At 38.9% G+C, this 14307-nt stretch overlaps 1 protein-coding gene across 2 annotated transcripts in view; it reads right to left on the bottom strand.

The window, feature by feature from the left end:
- Window positions 1–14307, bottom strand: part of pik3cb (phosphatidylinositol-4,5-bisphosphate 3-kinase, catalytic subunit beta) — a 175673-nt gene that overhangs the window by 80638 nt on the left and 80728 nt on the right. For both annotated transcript variants that reach the window (XM_073040918.1, XM_073040919.1), the window contains exons 2-6: window positions 8944–9129; window positions 7994–8222; window positions 6193–6416; window positions 3334–3516; window positions 233–400 (exon numbers count right to left, since the gene is read on the bottom strand). In XM_073040918.1, coding sequence (XP_072897019.1) covers window positions 233–400; window positions 3334–3516; window positions 6193–6416; window positions 7994–8222; window positions 8944–9099 — 960 coding nt within the window. In that variant the 5' untranslated portion in view covers window positions 9100–9129. The remainder of the gene's footprint in view (window positions 1–232; window positions 401–3333; window positions 3517–6192; window positions 6417–7993; window positions 8223–8943; window positions 9130–14307) is intronic.

Here is a 14307-nt window from a genome sequence, read left to right as displayed (position 1 = left end):
CAGCACATTGCCAGGTTGTGTTGGTTGTTAACACAAATGACACATTTCACTGTATGCTTTGAGGTACATGTGATAAATCAATTAATCTAAATCTGATATCTATTTAGTCCCTATCCCAGAATCAAAAGTTGGCAAAAAATTAGGGATCTAAAATCAGAGCATAAATGGAAACTACATCACTTTAAATGGCATACAAGTCCTAACTGTGCGTGCTCACATCTCAGTTACTTACAGAAATGGTCCTTCTCTTGGGTGGCAAAGGAAGAGGAGCAGAAGATATTTTACGCTGCAAGACAATGCCAATGGCTGACATTTCTTGATCACGCATCTCTTTGATGGTGCTGCACTTCACAATAGTCAACTGAGGGTGGATTCCATTTAATATGCAGTTCTTTACATACTGAAAAGTATAAAAATCAAAGTAAGCAGAATGCCTTTCTCTTATGCATAGAAAATCATTGAATACACAACAGAATCAAAAGTAATCACAAAGTACAGGGTGTGCAGACTTTTAGAGCAATAAACACAGGTTAGAGAATTTAACAATATGGATAAAATAGCCAACCTGCAAGCAGAAATTTAGAAGGGCTTAATTCTTATGGCAAGGCTGAGACTATAACTTTTAAACATAATTAATTAATGAAAATAATTGGAACTAGTAACAAAACTCCAAAATCTGGAAAATGGCAAGGTCAGTGGAGCATGTGGTAATTATTATGCTAAGCTTTGCTACTGAATTCAGACTTCCAGTTTGCCTGAAATTATTGGCATAATAATCCAAAGAAAAAGAATTTTGAAAACACCTCTAAATCTACAATTAGTAGGTTTCTGAACACTTGCTAAATGCTTATTTAAATGTAAAACTGCCAAACGTATTCCATTTTACTCTCAGCAGATGAATCTTTTCTTCTAAAAGATCAGTTAGAATACTTGCTCAGTACACAAATTAAAACCATAGTCTGAGATTAAGAAGAAAGGTTTCAAAACTCCTGTAAAATGGACAGGCTTTGAAGAACTAATTCAACGAGGGCTAATGGCACCTATAATTAATCATCATTTTTGTGTAATGCTGAACAGCAGAAATAGCACACAATGTTATTAATGGAATCAAAATTGCTGACAATTGCAATCTGAATAGCTGTTTTTAATATATTGGGAGAACTGGGACAGATGTACTTATTTAAAAAGAAAACCTTCAGTAAACCTGAAGCTACAGGAAGGATTTAAAGTTGTTTTTCACAAAATCCATTTGGAATCTCCTAAAAGCTTCCATACATATTTTTTATTCAAACAATAGGAACTATGAGAATCTAGGATCGCCAACATTCATTTGGAAATAACTTAACAATATCACAATATTTACTGGGAAAGAGCAGTTTGTAAAATGTTTGTCCGAATGGGTCAATCAGAGAAAATGTCAAGATATTAGACCAGAAAGTCAGATCCACTGACTGGCAGCTACACTGCCTGCACTTCTGGACCTGAGGTACCCACCAGAGCAGTGAATTCCAGATCTTTGCAAACCCCTTCCCACAGCACTGAAGGCAGGGAACTTCTAGGCCTTTGTCTTGGCCTCCAGTCATAATGACCCAGCCCCTATTGTACTTCTCAGTGATCCCGTGAGTGAGAGTGAAACCCTTAAAATACATTGGCTCAGCTGGAAATTTGAGATGGGTGCAGGCTGGCATCAGTACTAACTGCCTTTGAATTTTAATACCTTACTTTATTGCTTCTATAATACTTGTTATCAGGTAGAAGCAGAAAATACAAATGACACAATGTCAAGTACACAGCCTTACTTATCAACTGTGTATAATCAGAAAAGACTGCATGAATTTCATTTATTAATATTAATTTGCATAGCCAGAAGCAAGGATTCCTGCTGGTGACAAATGAAGAACTATTCTATAAGGAACTATTTAAAAAAAATATATCAGTAGTGGTGGTTGTTGTTCTTTTCAAAAACAGTTGAACAGTTCCTGCCGATGATGTAAAGCAGACAGGCTTTCCTTGATGTATCACAGTTATGGCTGAAAACAATCAAATCAACAATGAGGCGAAACCCTTCAACTGTTTTAGATGAAGTGTCTCAAACAAAGATGGTAGCTGTCCGTTTCCCTCCACAAATGCTGCCTGACCTGCTGATATCCCATAGCGGTTTGTTTTTTGTTTGCGCGTGGCCAAGTGGTTGAGGCGTTGGTCTGGTGATCTAGGTCGCTAGTTCGAGCCTCAGCTAAGGTAGCGTGTGGTGTCCTTAACCACACATTGCTCTGCGACGACACCGGTGCCAAGCTGCGTTAGCCCTTGCCCTTCCCTTGGACAACATCAGTGGCGTAGAGAGGGGAGACTTGCAGCATTGGGCAACTGCCTGTCTCCCATACAACCCTGCCCAGGCCTGCGCCCTGGAAACTTCACGAGGCGCAAATCCATGGTCTCTCGAGACTAACGGACGCCTATTGTTTTTTGTTCCAGATTCCAGTATCTGCAGTCTCTCACGTTTCCAAATGGGCCACCCTGAATGCCTGATACATCTTCAAATGGTGGGCTATTACCACCAAGAAAAGCAGCTCAGTTACTAGAGCTAAAAGATTTGTTCATCCACTCTCTTGAAAATTAAAAAACTTAAAAATAGCCCTGATCTATAGCTGTAGAAACTCAAATTTTTAAGCTCCAGTGAAAATAAGCTAGCCTCATTTAAATCACATGATCCAGTGGGAATATGTGGACTGGTTATTTGACTAGGATAGTACCTAGAATATTCAGTTACAATGGCAAAGTCTCAGATTCTGCCTGACCCACCACCCATGTAGAGGTGTAAAGTTTTCACCAAATAATGAACAGGGAAAATCCAATCTTTTTTGGCAAGGCTGGGGATGGCAGGACTACCTTTCAGGCTGACCATCATTATGTGCAAGGGTATGCCAGGTGATCTCCTGCTTATATTGATGGGACTGTTGTGGAATAGGATTCATTCTTGGGCAGCCTGCTGAATGCAGCTGAATCTTGGTGAGTTAACATTGTTGCTGCTGCAATTTGAAGACAAGATCCCAATGAATGGCAGTTGAGACAATCTAGCGTGTTAAAATGCCAGGACTATTAAGTACAATGATTGTGGTCCCCAGCCACCCAAATAAAGTTTTGTAGGTTGTCATACCCAACACACATATAATTCCAAATGGTTAGAGCTAATTTAGTTTAAATACGGAAGGCTTTAAGAACTTTATTCTGATTTCACTTTTGTTCCCCACTGTAATGTTAAATATACATATTAATTACAGAAGAGGAATCAAAATAAATTGCTTCCATTATGACAGAGTTTCCCCATTGACTTACCCGGAACTGAATCAGTGGTTGCTCTCCAAACAAGTATTCCTGTTTCCCACTCACGCGCAGTACAAAATCTCTGGGATTGAACTTCTCATTTTCCCTTCCGAGGATGGTCAGCTGCTTTCTGATGGCAAGCTCATTTAAGCCAAAAGGGTTCAAGTTGGGAGAAATTTGGAAACTGAAGCTATCCTAGAAGGATGGAACATCATTTCAGCTTTTCTCTGATCAAAGAGATGAATGTTAATTTGGTCTCAAGTTATGGTTTACACACAGTTGCCTTAAATATCAAAGATTGTGGTGGTGACTGTTGAGTGATAACAAGACAGCAAGATCTCCTTCTGCTTACCTCATTTCATCATTTCTGTCCCTCTGCACCACTGTGCTTTTGATATAAACACTTAATTTGAGTTAAACTTACCTGCATGCAAATTAGTTTAAGCAGCTTTTGATCTAATTGGATCAGTGGCAGTGACCAATAATTGGCCAATGTATTCAGGTGGGAGTCAGGATTTTTCAGTTTCTAATTATGACACTGCAACCTTGCAGTAACACAAGCACTGAACAAGGACGGTATTGCACTCAGCAAAAGGCCTCGTGTGATCACTTAAATTCATGGGCAGAATGGTGGAGGTTAAGCTCATTATGCAGCCAAAGTAGGAAGGTAAAGAAATGCTTCAGACTTGGATGGAAAGTTTAAAAATAGCTGCTTTGTTTTAATTGGGAAATATACCTTGTTTATTCCAAAGAAACTAAGCTAAAAGTAGGTCACAGGAGAAGCCAAGAAATTGACTGTTTCTTGAAACCTGCAAGAATACAATGACCGTCATTATATACAAAAAGAATGATATGTTCTGCTATCACTACAGCCAATAGAAGATTATATCTGTTACTGTCTCATTAACATCAGGCTGCATTAATTTAAAGTAGCAACTCCTTCCTTAAAAATACCATAAAAAATAAATATTTATTTTGAAATATTGATCTAGGTAATTTCAACTATAATGAAAATGAACTTGATAAAAGCACCTCAGCTTCCTTTCTTCCCACTCGTGGTACAGGGTGTGCTTAATTTCAAAAAAGGTCTAACAGTTTGTTGTAAATATCTCAAAATGAAACAAGAGGATTGTGCAAGTAGAAAATCAAACTGAGGTCTATTGGTGTTTCTGTAATCAAGAAAATGTTCACGTAATGGCAGTAATGTTAGTTAGGAAACTATATTTTTAAATGAGCAATATCAAGTATTTGAAATGAAATTAAAGGAAGGGAGCCAAAAGAAAGTGTTCAAAAGGAAAAGGTTTCTTGCTTACACAGAGAATTAGTGGAGCAAGCACAAGGAGTCAAATATCCAATTTCTGCCCGATTCAGGGTTTCTTCTGCCCACACACACACCCAGCCAACGTAAAATAATGTAGATTTTTGACCTACCAAATCCCAACTATATAAGAACACATATTTTTCAGCAACCAAGAAACATGTGCCAGGGCTTTAGCAGACACACTGCTTTTGACTCACTACCTGACAAAAATAACAACTGAAAAACTTATTATGAATAGAAACAAATCATAAAAATGCTTCACAATAAAGCGGTCTTGATGATTTAAAAGAAAAACTTACATATATAAAAGTACTGTTAAGGTGTAAGCATCTAATGGGGTCCAGCAGATACAAGGAAACTACCATGCAGATATAAGTGACAGATGTTGCATCCAGGCCATGGAACGAGAGGCAACCTTCCAATGTCAGTATTTTACTTTGTGTTTCTAAGTAGCTCATGAAATCAGATTGATCATTAATGGACAATTGACTCTGGTCAACTGGGGGGGGGGGGCATAAAGTTCACTAATCAAGATTTGATTCCAATAAATTTACATAAGAGAATCAAATGAACTTCACAAAATATCCAGAGCCAACACTCCTCTCCACTCCAAGAGTCTAATAGTGATTGTATTATACAGAATAACCATTTGCCATGGTATCGTTCTGTATCGATCTGACACCTGGGGCTCTGCTATTTGCCTGTGCATCAGATTTCGAAACTTTAATAACAAGAGATATCGTGAGTGCATTCTGAAAAGGAGCTATGGTGAAAAATGTTATATAAAGTAAATATACATTCAACACAAAGCCCAAATGACAATGTTCTTCCAGTAGGTTGTTTCAACTAGTTTGACAATATCCTTGACTACATGTAATTGCTAGTCCTAAGGTTCTGGAAAGATACCACCAACAATGAATCTGCACAAACCTCCAAATTCATTGCAGGATAAACAAAATATTGTCAGCATTCTCTCTCATGCCAACATCCTTCACAATGTGGCCCTAATAACACTTAGGAGTAGGACGCATTTTTGCCTGCCCGACTCCAGACCCCTGAGAAAAAGGTACTCTATTCCCAGTTCTGTTACATGAAGACAGAGGAAATTATTCAAGGGCATCTTCAAGATCACCTTAAGAAAATGCAACATCCTCCATGATTCCTGAAAACCCCCGAGGCATGATGATTTGAAGTAGAGAACGAATACACAGTGGATCCAGGTCAACACACTGGAACCACACAGAGCTACGTACAAATGGAACCCAACAATGCCTGCCTCAATCCTGTCCCATCTATGATTTAGTCTTTCAACCCTACACTGGTCTCTTTGGAACTCAAAACTGGAATGGAAGACAGCTTCAATCTTAAGAGAGTATCTAAGTGAGAAGAGAGAGCTATGTACAGTAGCAAGGCAAGAAATTGACTGTTTTTGAAATTAAAGAAAATCTTTTCCAACTGTGCTTCTTCCATCATTATTATAACCAATGCAATGGGTCCATGAACAGTAAATATTTTCATTCATAAGATTTATGCATTTTAATGCAACATACGTGATGAGTGTCAAATCGAATGACTACAAGGAAATTTTCCTTATGTAGCTTGTCTTCAGCACTGTTAACGCTGGTAGCATCAATTTCAGGAGGAAAGTTCTGCTGCAACCAGTCCATCCAGGAAAGTCCCTGACGTTTCAACATGTTCTCCTCACTGATTTTGCGTGTTTTGCTGCGAAATTCTTTCACCTCGGGGTCTGTCAGTGCATCAAATTCATGAAGACCTGGAATGTAGAGCAGACATTATGCAAACCTGTCATTTAATTGGACTGATTCCTTACTCAATTGAAATCCTTGTCCTCAAATTGAAGTAGACTGTTTTAGATTCAAGACTAACAAGAGAGTAAAAAAGTACTCATCTTAGGACAGAATTAATATTTCATCTTTTCTTAAGAACATAACAACCTTTCATTACTGATGTAAAGTTCATAGTAGCAATCTTTCAAATAAGTCCTCTTCTTCCCATTCAATGAGATGTATCACATACTGAATTACGATTTTGTTGAACAACATAGTTATCAATAGCCCAGTAGATCCAATTCAATAATTCTATTTATGCAGACTCAAGAGACATAATGAGTCCTTGCAGAAAACCTGCAAGTATCTGTTAAATTCATTTAATCACCATATAGATGAGACACAATTGTCATTTAGTGGTGCATGAACAATTAATGGGTCTCCTCTCCAAGTTAGACAGTAGTGCAAGGAACTGTAATTGGTGGAAATGTATATAATTCACAACCAGCAACATTGAGTTGGGGTTTCACTTTAAGATACTAGCTTGACATGATGACATAATGATGTAAAGGGCTTTTAGTGGGCTTTTGTGCTCAGATTTAGGAGTTCAATAAAATGTGTTATGGTTTTTCTCAAACATAAACTGCCTCACTTGGTTTTATTTGTGAAAACCTACAGCAGTGACTGAATGTTTTACATTTGCTACAGGGTTTGAAATATTAACTGTTTTTCTTTCCACAGACAATGCTTTATCTAATGAATGTTTCGAGTATTTCTGTCTTTATTTCATATTTCTAGCATCTGCGATTTCAATTAAGTGATCAATAATGCTATTTAATGTGTATGTGGAATAATGAAATACACCAATGATTTTAGTCTTTGTCAGTTCTACTACTCAGTTGATTTAAGAGAGGAAATTTGAGTGGAGTGATAATTGATAATTAATTTAGTTAATGGCTTTATTCACCCCTTCAGCAAGAAGTTAGATGTCATGAAGTCTGTCTGTTGGCTTCAGTACGTAAGATTAGAAAGGTAAATCCAAGCCAAGGAATGTTTGGTCCTGTTTCTCACAATAAGGGGCTGGAAAACTCAGGTCCCCAAATAGGCAGTGAGCTGATTATGCCAACTGACTTTCATTATACTGTGGAATAAAGTAATTTGCAGACTAAACTAAACCAAGTCAACCTATGCCAGTCCACCATTAGCAGGATTAAAGGAGTACATATGTATAAGACACAGAGATCTGGCTTAAATCACCAGGACTTTTGTTGTAGAAGTGGAAAGCAGATAGATCAAATTAATGCATTTACTTTCAACAGAGAATTATTTGAACTTTGTCAGCCTTAATATGTAAAGAAAAGTCTAAGTAAGCATCATAATTTATAAACTAGATAAATTCATTTAAATCATCTGATTCAGTAAGCTGAAACCAGCTTCAGTTTGGTTCAGTCAATAGTTTCAATGAAAATGAGTCAGATCAGATCACACAAAAATACACCACTGGCATCTAAAATATGCACATTAAGACAAGAAGCAGAATAAAAGTTCAGAGCAGTGACCTTACCTTTCCCAATAAGAACACCAATTTTTGAATCCAGTAGTCTTTCAGACCTATTGCAATTCCTAGCTACAAGCTTTAGAACAGGGAGGAAAGGCCTGATATCACACAGACGCCGAGACTCATTCTCCACCGCTTCGTGAACTGCTGCCTGGTTTACACATTGAAACATATAGGAATCTGATTCGCCAAGTACACTGTAGAGTGGATAAGTCTGTGCCTGCCTCCATAGCAGCTGCAATACAAGAAGAGAGACCAACTTCAATTGCAAGACCTAAAGATTTGTAGATCTAAATTTAATCCAGTTCACTCAAATGATGATCGTAAAAATCCATCCGTTTGGTAAACCAAAAAAATAGCCAAAACCTGTGGTGCTAGATTTGCTGAGTGGACTGTCAATATACGCTGTTTAGGGACAAACTGACACAGAAGCAGCTGCGAGGTCCACTCTGGGTTAACAGACATATTTGATTAACCAGAGCTTTTACTGTGGTTTACTCATTGGGTCTTGTCTGGACCATTAATGGAACAAAAATAAACATTTCTAGTTGTTTTAGTTATTTCTCCTTCTCAGAGCATCTGCCAGCTACAAAGGCTTAGAAAGAGAACTGAAAACAAAATGAAAAAAGTCTCCAATTCACCAAGTCAGCAACAGCAGAGTACATCTAGTCATTTCCCATGATGGAATTCTTCAATCAAATATGAATATTTATATTCTGAGATGCTGCTTTATAACAACCCTATTCCACTGTTTCCACACATGGCATTAAGAATACAAAAGAACACTACTGCCTTTTATTGGTAAATGAAACTTCATCAAACTGAGAATGGGATGGAAAAAAGGTAAAACATACTCCATTGGAAGGGCAGATATGCTGAATTAATCTCACATTTTCCCTTTGCCATTTCTACTTGTGAGGAGTGGCTGAAAAGCAGACAATGGCAAGTTCACTTACCGACTTAATGTTTTCAATAGTGGCCTCCCGCGGGACATCCAGCTGAATGTATACCCCTGTTGGTAGCAAGAAGTCTACGGTGATGCTGTTATCTGCTGAGATCTGGGAATCAACTGCCCAGATATCCAAGATGTCCGTCATAGCAGGAGGCATCATGAAAAGTTAATGCTATAATGACATCATGGCCTGGAAAGAAACAATACGGTATTTCAGTTATAGGATATTTTGTTGAGATTTAAAACTTAAGCCATTCCAGAGTGAGAGCGAGAGAGAGAGAGAAGCAGGGAAGGAAGAGGGACAGGCGCACATGAGCACACCGCAAAATGAGCATATAGAGATAAACAACTTAACAGGATGAGGATTCTAATGTGATAGCCACTGTTCATACTAATGGACACATAATCTAAGTGCGTGCATCTTTTGAGCTACCTACACTAGTCCCAAAGGACATCTCTCAGAAGGCTGCAAAATATTCCATTATTTCAAGGATGCCACATAAAATGTATATATAAACAAATATTAAATGCTGAAATATTATAAAGTCATCATGGTTAGAAACCTACTTATTAAAGTAATCACAAATCCCAAATTCATATGTCTTAATAGTAGTAATAACTTTATTGATCCCAAATGGAAATTTTTTTCATTACAACAGCAACATTTAAAACCACACTTAGCAGTGCGCAGACTGAACTAATAATAAAGTACAGAATAATGAATACACACAATAATGATTTACCAATGTGCAATCATTTGCAATGATGTGCATAATGTACAAAATAATAAAACAGACTATTGTACTGTGATGTTTGTTTCCCTGTTGCACCAAGATAAACTGTTGTATATGCTTACTGCGTTTGGTAGGAAAGATTTTCTGTAACAATCCTTGTGACAGCGGAGCTGAATGAGTCTGTTCTAAAGGGAGCTCCGTTGCTTAATCTGTTGTTCATGGAGTGGATGTGCCAGATTATCCCTAATGGATAACTGCTTGTTAAAATGCAAAATCCTTCATGAAGGAAATAATATTTGGTTTGTCCTTATCCCGGAAGGAATTCTTGGGGGCTAAACTGGATATTTCCAGTGTTGATCATGGGGGCAGCTTTGTTTACCCTACACTTAGCTACTATCAAGCAGATAATGAAAAACCCTCTTGTTGCAAACCTCTTACAGTTTCTGCAGCAGCCCATGCTAATTGAACTGCTGGTTTTGAACAATGGGCACAGAAAACATTGGCTGCTGCTAGTATTTAAAGTTAGCCTGCAGAAGTTGAAGCCAGCGTTCACCTCAAAGAAAGGTGTACTGCAGGAGGATACTGTAATTGGAATTTGCGCTGGGAATGACACACAATGGCTGAACTGCAGACTTCCTATTATCAGTCTCCAAATGATGTTAGTTTTTTTAATCTGTGCATCTCATTTTTTTAAAAAAAACATTTCTGTAAGGTCATCCCTCAATCTCCTGTGTTCCAAGGAATAAACACCTACTGTAACCAACCTCTCTTGACAGTACCCTCGCACATCTTTTCTGCACTCTTTCCAGTTTACCCTGTGTCAGGGTGACAAAAATTGTGCATAGCATTCCAAGCGTGGTCTCACCACAACTTGTACAAAATGTAACATAATGTCCCAATTCCTCGTGCTCAATGCTCTGACTAATGAAGACCAGTGTGCTAAATACTTGTTTTTCCACCACTCTATGATGCAGCTTTCAATTAACTATTCATTTGTACTCTGAGATCTCACTGATCCATTATACACCCGTAACACTTCCCTGTGAAGGCTGATTTATACTTGTGCGTCGCATCGATGCCGTAGGTAACACATACCCTACGCCATACCCTATGCTGTAGGGTGACGTGCACCTCTCCAGAAAAGTTACTCACGTGTTGCGGTGATGCAGACCACAACAACTGTGATTGGTCCGCTTGGTAGCATCGCATTTCCTCCTACACATTTCCAGTTGCTTCTCCGCCATGTCTGTACACCGATGCAAAATAGATGAACCAAATTGTCAAATCTACCTGCCGACACGCGAAAATGTTTGAAACGCATTTTCTCGTCCATGTCTCTCCAAAGAAACTCAACACAGTGGCATAGAAACCCCACCGCCAACTAGCATTTTGGCACACACCAATGCATGCTCACTATGGCGTAGAACGCAGAAGTGAAAATTAGGGTTACGGTGTAGGCTGTGGCATAGCCCGAATGCACAAGTATAAATCAGCCTTAAACCATGTAGGTGCACAGCTGTGCAGTAACTGAAATGTTCCTACGCACAATGCCTTTGTTGCGGTGCAGATAGAATTTTCTTTTACATAATGTTAATATAATTTTGAAATCTCTCGTGTGAAATACCATGTATAAAATTATAAATATAATTTATAAACTTTCTAAATAATAAACAACTTTTACTTTGAAACATTTTGGAGCTTCAACGTATTTTTATTATCTGTGTTTCAAGTTACAACACTGTTACAAATTTTAACAATAAACACAGAATGGAAGTTGATAGCTCATTGTTAATAAACCTGTCCAGTCAAAACATTTTTCTTTTCCCATTGTACCTGTCAGTTGTTTTTGATTGCCTGATATCATTTACTTGTGTTGTGAGTTGTCAGTTTGTGTTTGTTTGACGTGCATAATAAACTAAAATTATACTGCTGTGCAGTTTTCATGCTGTGTGAAAATTTCCTGTCCCTATGGTTGGTCCATGCACCTGTAAAAAAAAATTATAGAGGGAACATTTCTCCCTAGTCCTCTACCATTCATAATGCAAGTTCTAAACATGAGGAAATCTGCAGATGCTGGAAATTCAAGCAACACACACAAAATGCTGGTGGAACACAGCAGGCCAGACAGCATCTATAGGAAGAAGTACAGTCGAAGTTTCAGGCCGAGACCCTTCATCAGGACCTATTCACGCAAGTCCTATACTGGTTTGACTTTCCGAATTGCATCACCTTCCATTTAACTGATTTGAAATCCATTTGCCACTCAACTCATTCCTCTAACCTCCATAACCTTCTTCACTTTCAACAGGGCATCCTAATTTTGTGTCATCTGATCAAGCCTTGTGCATTTAAATCTAATTCATTTATTTAAATTATGAATAACAAGGGTCCCAACACTAACCCTTGCAGCACACCACTAGTCACTGACCTCCATTCTATGAAGCAACCATCAACACCACCCTCTGCTTCCTACCTCCAAGCCAATTTTGAATCCACCTAACAAATTCTTCCTGCATTCCATGAGAACAAACCTTCCAGCCCACCCTAGCATGCAGGACTTTGTCAAAAGCATTGCTAAAGTTCACACAGATAACATCTATTGATGTACCATCTTTTACCTCTTTGGCTATTTCTTCAAAACAAAACCCTAACAGGTTCATCAAGCACAAATTTCAATCCACAAAGGCACGTTAACTCCTCCTCATCAAACTCAGTCTATTCAAATACTGGTAGATCCTGTTGCTCAGAATTTCCTCCAGTAACTTACTTACTACTCATGTCAGGCTGACTGGCCTGTACCTCACTTGCTGCCCTTTTCAAAACAACAGAACTTTAGCCACCTTTCAATCTTCCAGAACTTCACCAGTGGCTAATGATAAGGAAAGTATTTCTACAAGGGCCTCCACAATTTCTTCTCTAGCCTCCCACAAAGTCCTAAGATACTCTTTGTTAGGCTCTGGAGAAATAATCCATTTTAATGAACTACAAGGTTGCAAATACCTCCTCCCTGATAATGAATGTTCTCTGAAACATCAGCCCTTGCTTCCCTCATCACCATGGTTTGCATCTCAGTAAACAGAGGAAAAATGTTTGTTAAAAATCATACCAATGTCCTGCAGGTCAAGGTGGTCTCGTGCTGATCTCTAAAGAGGAACTACTCTCTTCTTGCCATCCTTTTACCTATAATATAACCATAAAATTTCTTGGGGATTTTCTTTAACCCTACCTGCCAGATCTATCTCAAACCTTCCCTTTGCCCTTCTGAAGAATCTTCCTATAGCGAAAGGATTCATTTGACCGAAACCTCCTAAATATAATGTATTCTTCTTTCTCTTAAACAGCTCATTAATTTCTCTCAACAGTCAAGGTTTCTTAAATTTGCCAAGTTTCTCTTTCACCCTAACAGAAATGTGTTGCTCCTGAACTCTTAATATCACACTCTTAAAAGCTTCTTACATACAATTTGTTCCCTCCCCTTTAAACAGGCTCAACCAATCAACCTCTGCTAGGACCTGCCTAATTCCCCCAAAATTAGCCCTGCTCCAGTTTAGGACCATAATCTGTGAACCTTTCCTATCACTAATTTAAAACAGGTAAAATTATGGTCACTAGGGCCAAAGTACTCCTTGACCGCCATTTCAGTTAGTTACTGCTACTTCAGGCATCGCAAACTTTCTAAATGTGTTAACACTGTCATCAAAATCATAAATGGAAATTACAAATGGCAGTAGACACACACCACTCCTTGTACAACATCACTGATCACAGTCTTCCAATGTGAACAACAGCCCTCCACTGCCACTCTACCTACTTCCACCAAGCCAATTTTGTATCCAGCTGGCTCACTCAGCCTGGATCTCATGTGATCCAAGCTTCCCGACTAGCCTACCATGTCAGACGCCTCAAAGCCTACAAAGATGTCTACAAGGCCTGCCGTCATCAATCCTCTTGGTTAACTCTTAAAATAAAACTTCAAATTCATAAGACAAGATTTCTCATGCATCATGCCATGCTGATCATTCCTAATTAGTCCTTCCCTTTCCAAATCTAGAAAACCCTGATCAGATTCTCCTCCAGTTACTTTCCCTCCAGGGAGGTTTGGCTCAACTGACAACAGTTATTTGGTTAAAACAAAGTACACTGCAGATGCTGTGGTCAAATCAAGATGTACAAAAAAGCTGGATGAACTCAGCAGGTCGGGCAGCATCCGTTGAAAGAAGCAGTCAACGTTTCGGGTTGAGACCCTTTGTCAGGACTAAAGAAGGAGGGGGCAGGGGCCCTATAAAGAGGGTGGGGGGAGTGTGGAAAACCAATCAGAGGAAAGATCAAGGGGTGGGGGAGGGGAAGCAGGGAGGGGATAGGCAGGAGAGGTGAAGAAGGAATCTAAGGGGAAAGCACTATGGGTAGTAGAAGGTGGCAGAGTCATGAGAGGTGATAGGCAGCTAGAAGAGGAGACAGAGTGAAGGTGGGATGGGGGAAGGGAGAGGGAGGGAATTACCAGAAGTTGGCGAATCCAATGTTCATATCAAAGGGCTGGAGACTACCCAGACGGTATATGAGATGTTGTTCCTCCAACCGAAGTTTGGCCTCATCATGGCAGTAGAGGAGGCCATGTATGGACATATCCAAATGGG

The sequence above is a fragment of the Hemitrygon akajei genome, chromosome 3, assembly GCF_048418815.1.
Source record: "Hemitrygon akajei chromosome 3, sHemAka1.3, whole genome shotgun sequence".
NCBI classification, from domain to species: Eukaryota; Metazoa; Chordata; class Chondrichthyes; order Myliobatiformes; family Dasyatidae; genus Hemitrygon; species Hemitrygon akajei.
Note: the sequence above shows the minus strand (reverse complement) of the source record. Positions and strands in the feature narration are given on the sequence as shown.